The 16386-nt window shown below is 42.1% G+C and overlaps 1 protein-coding gene across 4 annotated transcripts in view; it reads left to right on the forward strand.

Annotated features, from left to right (window-relative positions):
- limk1a (LIM domain kinase 1a) overlaps window positions 1-15847 on the forward strand; it is a 63425-nt gene extending 47578 nt beyond the window's left edge. For all 4 annotated transcript variants that reach the window (XM_006641031.3, XM_015367537.2, XM_015367536.2 and 1 more), the window contains 13 exons: window positions 787-896; window positions 2121-2318; window positions 2827-2932; window positions 3567-3751; window positions 4248-4434; window positions 5638-5724; window positions 7158-7289; window positions 7630-7689; window positions 8121-8186; window positions 8815-8983; window positions 9809-9864; window positions 10201-10358; window positions 11548-15847. In XM_006641031.3, coding sequence (XP_006641094.1) covers window positions 787-896; window positions 2121-2318; window positions 2827-2932; window positions 3567-3751; window positions 4248-4434; window positions 5638-5724; window positions 7158-7289; window positions 7630-7689; window positions 8121-8186; window positions 8815-8983; window positions 9809-9864; window positions 10201-10358; window positions 11548-11719 — 1686 coding nt within the window. In that variant the 3' untranslated portion in view covers window positions 11720-15847. The remainder of the gene's footprint in view (window positions 1-786; window positions 897-2120; window positions 2319-2826; window positions 2933-3566; window positions 3752-4247; window positions 4435-5637; window positions 5725-7157; window positions 7290-7629; window positions 7690-8120; window positions 8187-8814; window positions 8984-9808; window positions 9865-10200; window positions 10359-11547) is intronic.
- The last annotated feature ends 539 nt before the right edge of the window (window positions 15848-16386 follow it).

The following is a 16386-nucleotide window of genomic DNA, read 5'->3' on the forward strand; positions in this document are numbered from 1 at the left end:
TTAATTAGATTCTTAAAAGCTCTTCCCAGATTTAGTAATGGGCCATTTTGTCTGGCCCCTCACTGTGTTTCCATAGAAACCTTCCTGGAGGAGGTAGCAAGCCGAAGGACAAGTTTGCTTGTTTTACGCCTAACTGAAGGACAGATTGAACTATCTCTGAAGGATTTCCGTGACCTTTTTTTAATTATAAAATGGCTTGTGATTTTTTAAACCAAAACACTTTTTTTAAACCAAAAGTATTTTTTACTTTGTATTTTGTACTGTAATGCTACGTTCCAGTTCCATAGAAACCTGAGAGTATTTCTGAGATTTTTGATGTTTGATAATCCAAGGCCATTGCCACAATAGAGCTGCATCTGTATGGTAGCTATTCTGTCTCTAAGATAGTCTTGCACACAATCTTATTAGGAAACTAGATTAATTAGCAGTTTTATAAAACCATATATTTATTCTGGCATATGTCCATCATAGGTTTATAACTATCAGGGAGACAGTGGACAACATATTCCCTTTTCCTCCCCAGTAGTAAAGGATAGCATTTAGCAGGCTGCTCTCCACATTGTGACCTGACTCTCTTGGTCTTTTTTTTCTCAAAATATTGGATCTTACCTAGTTAATGAATCCCAGACCCTCCTCTGTGTGAACTCTTTTAAAGAATTTGCTGACCTAATCGATGAGCTCCAACTTATTACCCAAGAAAACTTTTTTGGGAGGTTATGAATCGCTGGTTTGTTGCAGCAAGCGCCATCGCTGACACGTGCTCCTTTTTTGTGCTGTTTCTCTCAGGTTGCGGGAGAGCAGAAGTATCACCCAGAGTGCTTCACGTGTCTGAACTGCCGGGCGTTCATCGGAGATGGAGACACCTACGCGCTGGTTGAGCGCTCCAAGCTCTATTGGTGAGCGCGGGTCCGGGGTGGAGAATGGAAGGGGGGGTGGTTTCTCAGTGCGCTGGTCGCAGACGTTTTGAGTTCCACTCTGGATCATGTCATTAGACCTCGGCAGCTCCTTGAGTGCTGAGACACCATTGTGCACAGCAGTTGAGCTAGTTTGGTCTGGGCTCTTGCAGCAGTGCAGTAGCCCCTGCGTTTGTGCAACTTGTGATGCTGTCTGTGAGTAATGCACCATTTCTCCAATCTGAACTGAACTCCTGCAAGTCGCTACGGGGTTCGTAGGCAAATCAAAGATGAATGGGTCAGAAGGTGGTTACAGTAGCTTGGAGGAGCCTACCTGCACTTCCTCATTCTGCTCACGTGCATATAGGAGTTGCCACTGTGAACGAAGACTTAAAGACACACTGAATCCAAGTTGAGTGTGTAAAAATTTAAGCACTTATTGGCTTAAAAAAACAAAAGGGGTTTCATCTTCCTCATTTGCTTTACAGCAGTTAATCAATCCCAGAATCATATCAAGCTACTTCTTGAAGGATTCCAACCTTTTTGGAGCCTGGGACTTTGTGCTGATGATAAAAAACTTTTAATTAAACAGCAGTAGCTTTGTATTTGATCATTACGAATGTCTTAAGACTTTCAGAGAAAATGGGTGGTATATACCACGAGTGGTAAATCAACCTTTGCTGGGTTCTGTGACAATATCTGCGCAGCTTGAGAGAGAACTGAAAATCTAGAACAGTGGTCAGGTTGATGAGGAAGACCTCTTCCTGAAACAAGGAAGCAGAACATTATTTGAGATACAAAGCAGTACTGTGTGGCGTGCCGCCAACCCGGAATAATGATTAATAGATAAGATACAGATGGAGAGATAATGACGTTTTTTAAAATTCCAGACACTATTTATGGTTCCTTAATAAAATCTGTGACTAATGAGAAAATTATCTTGGCCACTTCATCTGTTAAAGATGAATCTGATAATGAGTATTAGATTCTGTTGAGCCAGACACAGAAAGATATTTTACCAATATCTTTTACTAACATGTTATAGGTTACAGTAACACTCTGGAATGATGCCACTGCAGCAAAACAAGATATGGATTTAACAGTATAAAAACTAAGTTTTATGTATTATTGATGAAATAAACGTTTTCTTGCCCTGTCTTTTGCATGTATTGTTTCCGACACCAAGTCCTCCACTAGTCCATCTTTAATGTTCCTCTTTGTCTGTAGTGGACACTGTTACTACCAGACCATTGTGACTCCGGTGACCCTGCCAGACACCCCGTGTTCCAAGATCCCCCACACAGTGACCCTGGTGTCCATCCCAGCCTCCACAGACGGAAAGCGAGGTTTCTCCGTGTCCATCGACCAGGGTTGCAGTCCGAACGGCTTCGGGTCAGACCACAGCCACACTGTCCGGGTCTCAGAGTACGTGCACCGTTGCTTTAGTGGGTTCTGCCTCTCTGTTACAAAATCTAAACAACTGGGCAACACTGTACAGTTCTTACTGCTAGTGTATACATCCCTCACAATCCATACAGTATATGTGGGACAGCAGTGTGGTTAGGGTCACACACTTGTAACTGGATGGTTGTGAGTTGACATCCCAGGGGAGACACTGCGGTTGTACCCTTGAGCAAGGTACTTCACCCAGTAAAATGTCTAGCTGTATAAGTGCTTTGCATCAGTGAAATAAAGTAGTAGCACGTTAGCAATTTATCACCAAAGCAAAATGTTTAAATATTGATGAAGTGTACTGCCCTCTGATGAGAGTTTGGCTTCAGCAAAGTATAAGCTGCAAAGCAACTTGCTGGTGTGATTTGGGGTATCTTTTCAAAACATTCAAAACTCAAACAGCTATGTAATCCTGCTTGCATGACATTGAATTTGTAGTTATTAATTGTATCCTGCACTTGCGATATGCTTGACTGTTTAGAGTGGACACAGAATGCATCAGCCCAGATGTGAAGAATTCCATTCATGTCGGGGACCGGATTCTGGAGATTAATGGGACACCAATAAGGAATGTCCCTTTGGATGAGGTAAGCGCAAAACCCACTTTCTCAGTCCCATGGAAACTGTCACAGAATTCAGTATTTCACTAGCATTAAAGAGAATATGCAAAGTTGAGCCTGGTCATTTTAGGGATATCTAGGGACTTGTAAGGAAAACATGGTTCTTGCTCTGTGTGGTGTTGGTGGATGAGTGGTACCCTTTCTCTCCTCTGGGACAGATTTTCTGAGTGAATGCCCCATTATTGTAAAAGAAGACATTGGGCTACAGGAGATGCTCTCTTGTGAATGAGACATTAAACTGAGGTTTTCACAACATGGTCATTAACATCCTCTGTGTCCTGGATACATTCCACATAAACACCAGTGAAGCTGTATTATGCTAATAATTATTATTGTTGTTTGTTGTTGTTCTAAAGATGAATGTACTGTACTTTGGGAGAAAATAAAAATGAGTCTTGCTTTTTAAAAACAGAGACTGGCAATGCATCGCTTCTGACCTCAGCAGTGCGTTCTGTAGGTTTTGAAGTGTAGATTTAGGGTCTCATGGCACTCCAGTACCTGTGGTTGGATGCCGAGAGGTGTCCTTTAGGGACAGGGGAGCTGGTGTAGCTGAAGCGGGGGTTCTGTCTGACGCCTGACTCCTGCCGTCTCCGTCTCGCAGATTGACCTGCTGATCCAGGAGACGAGCCGCCTGCTGCAGCTCACGATCGAGCATGACCCCCACGACCCGGGCACGGGGGAGGAGGTGGACGGCCCGAGCCCCCTCTCGGACGTGGGGAGCCCCGTCAAGCCAGTGTTGCACCCCCCCCACAGCGACGTCGCGGGCATGCGATCCCGTATGATCACGTAAGGGCTCTAGGGGTTTGTGAGTGCAGCAGGGAACAAAGCGCTAGAATCACCGCACTCTGTGCAAGACTTTCTCAACAGGAACTGTAGATGGATATGTTTCAAGAGAGCACAAAGGAGGACAGTACTTCACTCCACTGTGACACTTACCAAGGAGAAGGTGGTCCCCCCCTTACAGTAAATGTGTAATAGTTGAGAGAGTTCAGTTTTGCACAAGTGAATTACTTGTACATGGATTTGCAATATTGGGGTAAATATAGTTGAATTTCCCTTTACATATGATGTCAAATAAAAGCATTCTATATAAAATAAAGTAGCAAGTGGATTTTTAAATAAGTGTCAAGTGGCTTAAGATAGGAGTCTAATTGAATGGGCTTGACTTTGGGAAATGATGGTTTCACAGTGAATTTGACTCAGGTACTGTTTGTTCCCTATGTCTCTAATGATCTTCCCTGACCCCTCTTTTACCCTCGGTCCCCTTGTTCACACTGCCCAGTCGCAGCTGCAGCATCGACAAGTCGCCCTGCTCCAGTACCGCGGCGTCGCCTCTGTCCCAAAGGAAGGACATCGGGCGCTCCGAGTCCCTGCGCGTCGTTTCCAACCGGACGCACCGCATCTTCCGGCCCTCGGATCTCATCCACGGGGAAGTGCTGGGGAAGGGCTGCTTTGGCCAGGCCATCAAGGTACCTGGGGCTCCCGACACACCGTCTGCCATGTGCATTTACAATGGAGCACGTTTCTCTCCAAGGGCCCATTGCTGGGGATGGTCTTATCTATCCAGCCTTTGTCAGGAAGCCTCTTATTCCTCTTGCTAAGGGTTGTAGCAACCTGCACTAGGCCAGACTGCACCCTGGAGGGCCTGACAGTGTTTCACATTTAGAAATAGCAATAAACTGAGCCAGACCGTGGAGCGTGGGAGGAGACTTCTCAAAAACCCTTCCAGAGGCTGGAAGAACATGCAGCCACACAGAATGCACTCCTGTCCTCAAGGGCTGTGCAGCAGCAGTGCAAACCAGCTGCCGGTCTCGCCCTCATTTTTAATCATTACATTTTTAATCATCTTATTCTCTTACAACCTCTGTTTTATTTTTTCTGAGGTCCACCAGCCTTTATCTTTCCTTAAGCTGTATGAACTAATTATTCAGGCTTAACCTCATCTTGTCATGGGTAAACAAATATGCTGAATGGCGTGGACTTTATGGATTATGTGTTAAAAGAACTGTAGTATGTAAGATTAACAGTAGATGGCAGCATAGATATTACTTTTTCAGTCTTGCTCAATCATATACTGTAATATGCAAAGGAACAAGTAATCGGTTTATTCCATGCTGAAAAGAGAAGAAAGAAAACACAATGTTTCCACAGCTGAAACGTTGTGTTTTCTTTCTTCTTTTTTTCAGCATGGAGTAAACCAATTACTTGTTCCTTTGCAGCCTACGCATGCTGATGCAACTACGCACCTGAACTACTGTAATATGCACTTTCTATTCCTATGTCCTGGGTGTGATGGAGATCCCTGTAATAGTGGTGTCTGGGAATGGCTATAATTCGGTTTTATTTTCAGAAAAACAGGATGTTTTCAAATTTGCTGCAGTTTATTTTACGCTCTATAGTAAAATTGGTATATAGTAAAATTTACTTATAGCGTGACCTTAATTCAGCAATAACCTACTGCTCACAGACGTTCGAGAATTGACAAAGGATGGCCGAACTCAGTTTGAATTTTTACACGTAGGACCTGACCATACTCCTGGCTAAACCTCTCCAGGATGCCGATGATGGGCAAAAAAAGAGTTCCAATAAGGAGTTGTTCTCACACACAAAAAAAAATTCAGTGATTCATGATAGGTGTGAGTTTTATTGATGCTACTTCCTTTTCCTGTTAGGTGACACACCGGGAGACAGGAGAGGTCATGGTGATGAAAGAGCTGATCCGATTCGACGATGAAACTCAGAGAACCTTCCTCAAGGAGGTACAGTATGACAAGACCCCTTTCCTGGGGCACGGTGTCCAGTGTGACGAGGATAGTGTTGCTTTCAGTCCAGAAACCAGTATTTCATTGCTGCCATTAGAGCTCCTTCCAATAGACTTTGTGAGGTGTCGAGGACAAGAACAACAAAAAAAGAAAAAGGCTTTGTAGGCAGAGCTCAACCCCATTCCTGCTCTCCTTCGAGGGTGTTGGCTGAATCTATTTTCAGCTTTGTGAAGTGGCTTGGCCTGTTTATAGATCATCCATAGAACATGAATAGCCAGATTCTAAAGAATGTGGCCTGAAGAACGGAACCTGCTTTTTTCAGTAAACTTTAAAATAAACACCTGGGCCGAGACTACTTCCCACCTGCACTCAGTATTGCTTTTCTGGAGTTTTTTCTTAGTTTTGGGATGGGGTTTCTTTATAAGGCTGGAACTACAGTCCATGTATGTCAATTAACCTAAAGAGAACCTACAAAGCTATGAAAAAAATAGTACTTTGTTAAGCAAGCTTACCAGCCCGAAGTAACTCTGGTTAAGTGTGGATTTTTGTGCCATCTTATTCAGATGTAATCCATCAAATCTGTGCAGAAAAGCTCCCAGTGGCCCAGAAAGCTGACGTCTTCTTCTGCACACCATGTCCACATAATTGAGTTGTGTTGATGGATTAACGTTTGTAGCTGTCCGTCTTTGCAAACCAAAGGTCATGAGTAGAAACTACACAGACGTGCATTTAAAACCAAAAGCAGGAGATACTGCTTTATACAAAGGGCAGTATCAGAACCAATGGCCAGCTGCCCAGCTATGTTGAAGCAGATACCCTAGCTTCTTTTAAGCAACAGCTGGATGAGATCTTTGGATTCATTAGCTACTAGCAACCAAAAGAGGTGTAGCTGAATGGAATGTAACCTTGTAACCACTGTAACCTTCCTAGCATGTTGTATAAGACTTCTGAGAATGGTGATTAAGAGAATGCACTCACCAAGAGAAAGGAGCTACAGTAGAGTTCTTGTAAATAAAGCAATCTCTGTGACTGCAGTTGTTTCTGCTTGCCACCTTGTACACTGTATTTATGGTGTGAAAGCACCACAGCTGAGGGTGAAGACCAAAATATGGCCCCTGCAGCAACGATTTGCCAAACAAATTGCATAAATCCAAAACAAGGGATAATTACCCCTGTGCAATACTATTATTATATGGCCATTCATGTGGCGTTAAGCACTGCCAAAGTTATTTTAACTGAAGGGATCTGTTCCAATAAAATAAAGGAGAGAAATGCAAAGACAGGACAGCTATGTCTTCATTTTCAGCAGTCAGGGGTGTTTTTTAAGTGGCACTATCTAATCATTACAGCATTTCAGTGGAGAAAAAAACTTACAAAATGAAATATGAACTGGAAGTGCTAACCCTTCCATTAACCCCTGCGGAATTCAGGTGAAGGTCATGCGCTGTCTGGACCACCCCAACGTGCTGAAGTTCATCGGGGTGCTGTACAAGGACAAGAGGCTCAACTTCATTGCCGAGTACATCAAAGGGGGGACCCTGAGGGAAATGATTAAGACGATGGTGAGTTAATGCCGTTTCTCTTAGTGCTGGCAGCCTTCGAACTAGTCTTCAGCCCCGCTCTGCCTGAGAGGCAGGTGTTGAAGTGAAATCGCTTGTTCAGAGAGTTGTGTTACTGGCTCAGTGACTCCTGGTTGTTTCATAGTTGTTTTAACCCCTCAGCTCAATGTCTTTACAAGATGCGAAAGTAATGTAATTTGACTAATAAAAGTTTTTTGTTTTTTTTTGTGCTCGTACACAGAAATAGAGAGGGTGAACAATTTAATATCATACAGTATGTGAGCTCTGTAATTCCATAATGCTGAGCTCTGACTCTTTAATGGTGTTGTTTTTTCTCAATTAGGACAGCAAATATCCATGGAAGCAGAGAGTGAGTTTTGCCAAGGATATTGCAGCTGGAATGGTATGTTGATGAGAGAACGTCTGTAGCGTATCTTCTCTGTGAATGGTAATTGAACAGGATGGTACGAAAAAAGAAAAGTTAAAAGTGTTTTGTAATGAGTACTCCCCTTTAAGCAAGGGAAGCCATTTCTGTGCTTTTCTGTCTTGCACTGCCCTCTTGTGTTCCTATGCACTAATTGCACACAGTGAATGCTGGTCCATCTTACTCAACGTGACCTCCAGGACTAGCTCACTGATAATTGAATGTCGCCCATCCTCAGCAATCGGTCATCTTTCTCTTGTGCAGGGCTTTCACACAGATAGAATAATGCCTCAAGGTATTTACTTTGACCTGCCATAAATTGTTCCTTGTGCTGAAAACACGTGAAATATGCCTTTCAGAAAAGATTGAGTCACAATGCGTTACTTAACATACCGCTTCTTATCTTTTAGACGTACCTGCATTCCATGAACATCATTCACCGGGATCTGAATTCCTACAACTGTCTTGTACGGGAGGCAAGTATAACATTGTCTGCACGTTTTGCTGCGTTACTAATGTGTCTGTCTCACTGTAGTAGAAGGGCTCACTCACAAGACTGGAATGACAGGCCGTCAGGGCAAAAGTGAATTCACCTTGTTAGTTATTTTAAAAATCTTTTGGGGTGAGGCGAAGACTGAAAATGAATCTCTTACTGACTTCTGAAATAGAATGCGCGTTTAATGTTCCTGTAGAGGACAGGCCTCCTGCTGTAGTTCTGAGGAGACCCCTTGTACGCACCACTGCTGTTAACAAATTCAGCACATAACAGAGAAATTGAGTGTATGGCAAAAGCTAAACTTCTGCATTGGGTTAGTAATAACAGCAAAAATGCCTTTTCAAAACCCAACTCTGTACGTAGTGAGAAGAAGTGCAATAAAAAGTATAATAAAAACTTAAACAAGAACGTACAGAATGTAGGACAATCAGACATACTGTAGGCCCTAGTAAACAGGATATAGAAAGTTTAAGGAGGCAAAAAGAAATGGCACCAGCAGTAGAAAATGAAATTGATGGGATTGTTATTGAAAAGCCCTTTAAGTGTGAGATCTGCAGCGGAGATGTGGCAGAGAGAGCTGACGTTCCCTTCCTGGCCTCTCCCTACAGAATAAGAGTGTGGTTGTGGCCGATTTCGGGCTGGCCCGCCTCATGGTGGAAGACAAGAACCAGGACAGGCTGTCCGCTGGGAAGCTGCCTGGGCTGAAGAAGCAGGACCGCAGGAAGAGGTACACCGTGGTGGGCAACCCCTACTGGATGGCCCCCGAAATGATTCATGGTAAGGAGGGAAGGTGGAACTCTTCTCACGGCTGAACCCTGCTGGGGACGCCACAGAACAGCTGCTCAAAAACACGAAATGCCGCAACTGAAATGTGACACTCATTCTTTTTTTAATACTGATGCAATTATATACATAATTGGCTTTTTCAATGCCATATAATAGGTCTTCTTGTAATGAGATTTCCAATGCTGTTTCAAAAGAGATCTAAAGGTGATTAATGGTTGACTGAACTACAATGCATGCACTCCTGTTGCCAGTGGACTGTCATATGTTACAGTATGTGAGCTGTAGAGTCCACATTTGCAAACACATTTGCTGTTTTTGCTCATTTCAAGCTTTTGTGCAACTCAAAAGGCCTGTAGTTATCTGGGGGATATAAACCAAACTCCTTTGTGGTCTTAATAGATTGTCATATCCAAATGTGTCATCTGAAAACCTTAAGTTTATTGCTGAAGGAAATGTATGTCTCATGTTGACAGACTGTACAAGGCTGTGTTTGAAATACCAAAGCCAAAGAAAAGTCTTCGGCAAGCTATCTTTCTACTCTATACTAAACTAAGCTATAACAGAAAACTAAAATGGGTGCCACAACAATCCCAACCCCTCTTCTTCTTACACCTCTCTTGTCCCGATGTCCCGTACTGGCATTGAAAACAGGACCGCTCTCTTCAACCAATCCAGAGAGAGACTTAATGTAGGGATACACCCACTTCCAAAAATGCATTCCATTTGCATGGGAGGGGAGTAAAGAAACTGAACGTACAGTAACAATGGTCACCCTTGTTACATTTTATGATGTGTATCTGACTTGTTCTCTTTCAGGGCTGAGCTATGATGAAAAAGTAGACGTCTTTTCCTTTGGAATTATGCTCTGTGAGGTGAGTGCTTTACAGCACAAACTGTGCAAGATATGTAACAATTGACTTGGTGGGATAAGGACAGCCTTTCATCTAGCTTTCATTTTGTATACCGTCTTATTTTGGAACATCAGGGTTTTTTTTTCATGTGTAGCTCCAATATGGTAAGAATTTAATCTGCATCAGGGGCAATGTGAAGTGCTCAGAATAGCTTTGTGGTTTCATACATGTAATTTTCAGGCACATGTAATGAAAGGAGGCTTTTCCTGATGTGGTGCCAGAGAGTACAAAGGAACCAGATTATAGCTGCAAGTCCAGATCAGTCGGCCAATGTGGTTTCCTGCTCCTCCTTTTCAGATTATCGGCAGGGTGAATGCAGATCCGGATTACCTGCCTCGGACGATGGATTTCGGCCTGAATGTGAAAGGATTCCTGGACCACTACTGTCCCTCTGACTGCCCCCCCTCCTTCTTTCCGATTGCTGCCCTGTGCTGCGACCTGGATCCTGAGAAACGGTGAGGGGCAGTGACACTGGTCTCTTACACCCCCTTTCCAGCCGGGCCCCTGGCAAACCTGAGCCTAGCTGAGCCTGCGCAGTGAGTTTGGGTTTCGGCTGAAGGGCACGAGAACAGTCAGGAGCGCAGCAGCATTAGACAGATCTCCAACAAGAGGAAGCCATTCGATCTCATTGAGCTCAAGGTCTTGAAAGTCAAGGTATTCACTTCAGCAACAGGCTGGGTAGCTTGCTCCAGACCCCCACAACCGTCTGAGTAAAGAAATGCCTCCTGTTCACTGTCATCATAAGCCTTATACCTTTTCCTAAAGACTGAATCTGCCCAGATTGTGCCAAGAGACATGCAGACCAGGGCGGAATTTTTCTTGTTGTCTTCTCCTACACAACCAGCTGTGATTCTCTCTCTCTTTTGCACGCCGATGGATGTAAATGGTGGTTAAGCCCGCACCCTGGCCTTACTGCCAAACCAGTACCAGAAGGCTTGTGTGGCTGGAGTTTCAGGATGTGGGAAAACTTTTAATTTTAGCTCAGGCACACCTGGAAAGACCTATAACCATATGTGAAAGTCATAGTAACAGTGTTCAAGCACTTTAAGTAACAACACACCCTTACTGTATATGCTCTTTCTGTTCTGCTCGTTACTACACCTTGATGTCTACTGAGGTGTAGGTGTAGAGACCTTTGACATGCACTACTGATTCTTTGCCTGTACTGGGCTGTAGAGGCTAATAATCTGCATTCTGGTTCTTGAGATCTGAGGGTGGTCTTGTTTTCATTCTGCCCGAGCTCTATATGAGTTAACTTAAAGAACTGTTTACAAGGCTTTAATCACAAAAGATTACATGAGTTCCATGTGAAAACCAGCAACATACAGTAGTGAGTCTACAGGACCTATGTTGAGAATTGTGACCCTAAATAATGGAAAAATGTAACCTAATCATAGTGTAGTATTTGCAGGTCAATCATACTGTGACTGATGACTCCAACATTTGGAATAGATCAGAAGTCTGTATGGGATTTTAAAGACCTACTTGATACGCTGATAATGCAGTCAGAAATTATTTTAATGGCAAATAGATGATTGTGAGTATTAATAAAGTCCTCAGCTCCCTGTAGCTGTGCAGGTTGTATATCAATGCTGGCACGTGTGTCCCCCAGGTGAATGACTGTCCATGCTGTGCTTATTTTAGACCTTCCTTTGCTAAGCTGGAGGAGTGGCTGGAGAATCTGAAGATGCACTTGGATATTCGCTTGCACCTCACGTCAGAACTGGAACAGGTCAAGCGGGCCTTCTGGGAGAACCACGCTCGCTCCGAGAACGGGCTGCACACACACCCCGAGCATCCCGAGCATCCCGAATAGCCCTGCCCCGCGGGGAGCAGGCTGGGACTGGACGGGTGTGGATCCTGTTGGTAAGACGCAGCGAGAGACCAAGCCCACGTCAGCCAGAGCTCCCCAGAATGGCGGCTGTCCCACAACGTGTAGGTAGTTAATGTTGGCACTGGTGACCACCATCGCTGTCTGCTCTGGGGAAATCTAGAACACAAAAAATATTGTTCTCTGATCTTCTGTGGTTAATAAGCAAAAGGCACTTTTACATCAGATGAACCTGGAATGTCACTTCATCACAACGGTCTTAGCCTGTTGAATGTTAGATTCCGATTTGTTACATATTCACCCCCAGATACATATTATACAGTCATTGTCATGGATATTGTTATACTAATACTGAAATTATTGTGTGAAAACATCTGGGGAAAAACACTATATGTGTTGCAGTTGCAGATGTGTTTTCACCAGTGTTCGTGGATCGTTTGAAGGTATGTGTTTCCTACAGCCTCAGATCCTCTGTCTTCAATTGTCATTTAAAAGTTTTGACTTGGCTTTGACTTTCAACTGTAGTTTAAATGATTTGTGAAACAGCGTAATCCTACAAATTAAGGTCCCATTTATGTCTCAACGTGAGTTGAAACTGGCTTCAGATCTCATTGCAGAACACAAAAAATGTAGCATAATAAACAACAATGCATGATTGTAAACAGCCCACTTGGGTCAAAATGTAAACTTTGTTAGATATATTTGTGCTCTCTGATGTCAGTGGCACTAGTACTATCGTAAGATCAAACAGGATTCTCATCTGTAATGTGAGTGTGACTCCAGCATCAATTCCTCAGTGTCACATGCTGTGTGTATCAGTGACCTTGTCTGTCTGCTGTGACTTTAAGTCTTATAGGTAAACTCTTTATGACTTTATACACAAAACATTTTGACTTTGTTTTCATCAGAAAAAAGATGATTTTTTAACTTTTACTTTTCCTCTGGAGTTGAAAACTCCTTTCTTATGTTCGGCCCCCAGGTGACTGTATATAATCTGTTAAACATGTACAGTAAATGTTTTAAATATGATATATGTACAGAAATATTTTATATATTGATGCTTCATTGCCATATTTTTATTAAGCTATATGTAAAATAAATCTGGATTTAAAACAATATCTTGCTTGGCAATAGACACTGGCGTTTTACAGAACAAAGTGACTGCAGTACCCAGCAGCTGTTTAGTGTTGCTGCTGTGAAGGGTGAAGAGTGGAATGTAAAGAAAATGAAGGAATGTATCTTCTAGTGTTCTGTATAGCCCTCTTTAAAGCTTTCCCCTTGTTTTAAATTGCCTGCAATTGAGGAATTTCTTGCAATGTGTTGTACGTCAGTGTACTAAAACAATATCACTTGACGTCTCAAGTCTGCACATTAGTCACAGGAGCTGCCACTCTGCATGCCCTACAGTGCAGGACTGACATGCTTTCGATCTCTAGGCTATCTTTTACTGTGAATGACACAGAAGTAACAAGGTGACTTGAGAGAAAGCATTGTGCTGAGATGTGCGTTTTGCTTGTTAACTAATGTCTTAGCCTTGTGCATCTTTAATGGGAACATTAGAAAGGAAGGATCTGAAGATGAAGGAAGCTAATTGTGGAATTCCTCAAATTAAAAATGTAGCCCAGTTCCTCAGAGGGTCTGTGTCTTGGGACCTTTAGAATATCTTTGTAAATACATGTACATTTACATGCAGCACATTGTTGGCCTTAACTAAAAGGTGAAAGAGGTGCAAAAAGCAGCCCCTTGCTCCACAGATAGGCACTAACTGTAGTTCTCACTCCAGCATGTACTCGGTATGTTCCATTCTCCTTGAAACGTTTTGAGTGTAATATACTTCTCACTTAAATGAAACTCGTGAGATTTGATTTAGCCATTTTTAATAACATTCTGGGGGCTGGCCCTTGAATCCTGTTTTTAGGATCCAGAACCACAGCACTGCTGTTGAACTGTCTCTCACTACTCCCAAGCCGTTTCCTGTTTACAAAGCCTGATACTGTAAATATGTCTGTAAATGTCTGTGCGTGTACAATACTAGTCTTTTCTCTGGGATGAGCTGCATGGCATGATGGCTAGTTGTTAGTACTTCTACTGCTTCAAAACCAAGCTATACTTGTGAACCTTAGCAAACTTAAACAAAATAAAGGATGGCAGGTTTGTAGGAACAACAGAGACTAGCTAAAGGAAAAGAAAACCACCGCATTGCTCTATAAATGCAACCACTGTAATCTTTCTGTAGAATTTTATTTGCACTATATTTTTGAGAACAGCTGCCCTAGAGGCATTTTTTCTTTGGTAACTGGAGAAAGATTTATCGGCGTTGGCTATTTAATGAATGCAAGTCGCTGAAGGAACATTTTTAAAAGTAAAAGTGGGTTCCAGGGAATCTTCCATTAGCAAACAGAACTGATTGCAGGTGTATTCTGCATACAAACACATCACATGAGGCTTTTCCCAACATTTAACACAGCTCTGTGCTTGATCATTTAAAGTGTTTCCAGTGTGCCTGAAAAGACACGCACTTGGCATGTTTTTCACTTAATTCTTATTTAGTCATTTTCACTTTTTAAAAAGGAGCTAAAAAAAGCTCTTCTTGTGTGCCTGCAATTTTTGTTTTTATTTGAATGGTGTTCAAATGATAGAGAAAAGTTTTATGTTGGCTTTTGGTTTTCATGAAAGATAAAGCCAATGTTAATAATGTAGTTGGCTTCACTGTACATTTTGTTTTCTGGTTGTTGTATTTCTGCATTTCACCTTGCTCATAAAATAGAGGAGGCTGCAGAACAAGAGCAATCATGTATTTGTGCGTGCGCTGCAATTTGCTGATAGGCAGAGAAAAAAAATCTACGAAGACCTGATTGAATTCTTCCTCCTGCAGCTGCTGGGCTTGGAACCAGGAGGAGAGAAGGTCGTTCTGAGAAGGTGTAAGCCTGAATGTAAGACAGATTGGATGTTTTAAAAACTACATGCAATTTGTCTCTGTTTGCTATTGAAAGACAGAAAAATTTCTCCTTGGGCCCTCCTAATGCCTGCAGACAGATCCTTTGTTTAAGATGTTCTGTGTCAAGACAGTCTGTGATACTACAGTACATGTAATCTCCACCCAAAAGTTCCACATCAGATTCCTTTTCAAGAAATCCCCAACTTTCATTGCCTCTTGAAGAACCACTGTAGGCCTTCCTTTATTAAAACCATTTAAAGCCCCCAGTCAGAATGGGAATCTCAAGATGTTAAACCAAACATAAATGTGCAGGAGTAACATTATGATGGTATGTTATGCCAAAACATACCTTTATTTTACCAGTAATATCCATTGAGAACAAATTCTCATGTACAGTGACAGCCCTCATACCCAATTCCACAGCAGGGCATGGAGCTGTCAAGGAAGCATCAGGTATTTCACCTGTGCTTCCAACCTGCAACCACTCCATTCCGGAGTCCTAACCACTAGTCCATGCTGGTGCCAGAACTGTTTGGCAGGATTGTTTTGGAGAATGTCTTTTTGGGTACCAGCCCCTTTGGATACCTGGTCCTCTGCTACGTTTTACAAACAAGTCACTACGTTGCCCAGAGCTCTCTGAAGTTAACACAAGGTTAACTAAATATGAGAGCCTAAATATGAGAAGGCTTCACAACATTATTTTAAATCAGCATCCGTTGGCTTTCACGCCTTAAAAAATTCCCCTCTGTTTAGAACGTTTTGCAAAGCTTGCTATTTTTAAAGAGCGTGTTGCCACAGTTCTTCTTTACAAAGGACCATTACCTCTCATAGCTGTGCCTTTGTTTTAAGCTAGCCTTGCCAACGACTTGCAGCTAGTTTGTTTTAAATTATTTTATATGATAAATACAAGCCTGTATAGATTTTTTATCATTGCTAATATCTTGTTTAATTACATTCTGTCCAGTCTCTTGTATCATGTTTTGTATGTATCATATCTTTGTGGTCTTTTTATTATCTGTGAATTATAATTTTTTATTGTTCTTATTTAATTATTTTTTTTACACAAGCTGTGAAAAACATTCTGTGCACTTTAATCCAAGAAGTGAACCTTGAGAGTCTATGGAGATGACTCTGTATTTCACTGGAGCTGGAATAAAATGGCCCATTCCCTCAGATCTTTTGTCTCTGTGTTGGTTTGTCTGTTTTTAATCTTTACAGTTTCACAATAAAGTACACAGGGCTTGGAACAGTTCTACATTTTACATTACATAAGCTTTCTTAACCCAAGGATTATGTTATCACATCTTAGTGGCTTTCCTGGTTTCTTCATTCTTACCAATATATTTGCATTCTGTTTTTTGCTGTAGGCTTAATGAAAGTGTAGTCGTGCAGTATTTCTAACCCAAATGTCCTCAGCAAATTCTGCACAGTGCAGGAGACGTATTTAATGAAGACAAAGAAAAAACTGGCCTTTAAATGTGCTGATCCAAATTCTCCTGGAGAACCTGCAGCCTGTGTTAAAAGCTAAGATTTCAGAATTGCATTATGAGATTTGCAGGCATGCACTTATTGTTTATATGGATGTTTTTCATTACTTAGGTATTTGGTTGTTTGTTGATATATTTCTATTGCTATGTTGATATATTGCTATACTGTATATAGCAATATACAGTAGAGTAGCAATATACAATTCACCACTTTTCATCTAAGGATT

Source organism: Lepisosteus oculatus, chromosome 26, assembly GCF_040954835.1.
Source record: "Lepisosteus oculatus isolate fLepOcu1 chromosome 26, fLepOcu1.hap2, whole genome shotgun sequence".
In the NCBI taxonomy this organism is placed as follows: Eukaryota; Metazoa; Chordata; class Actinopteri; order Semionotiformes; family Lepisosteidae; genus Lepisosteus; species Lepisosteus oculatus.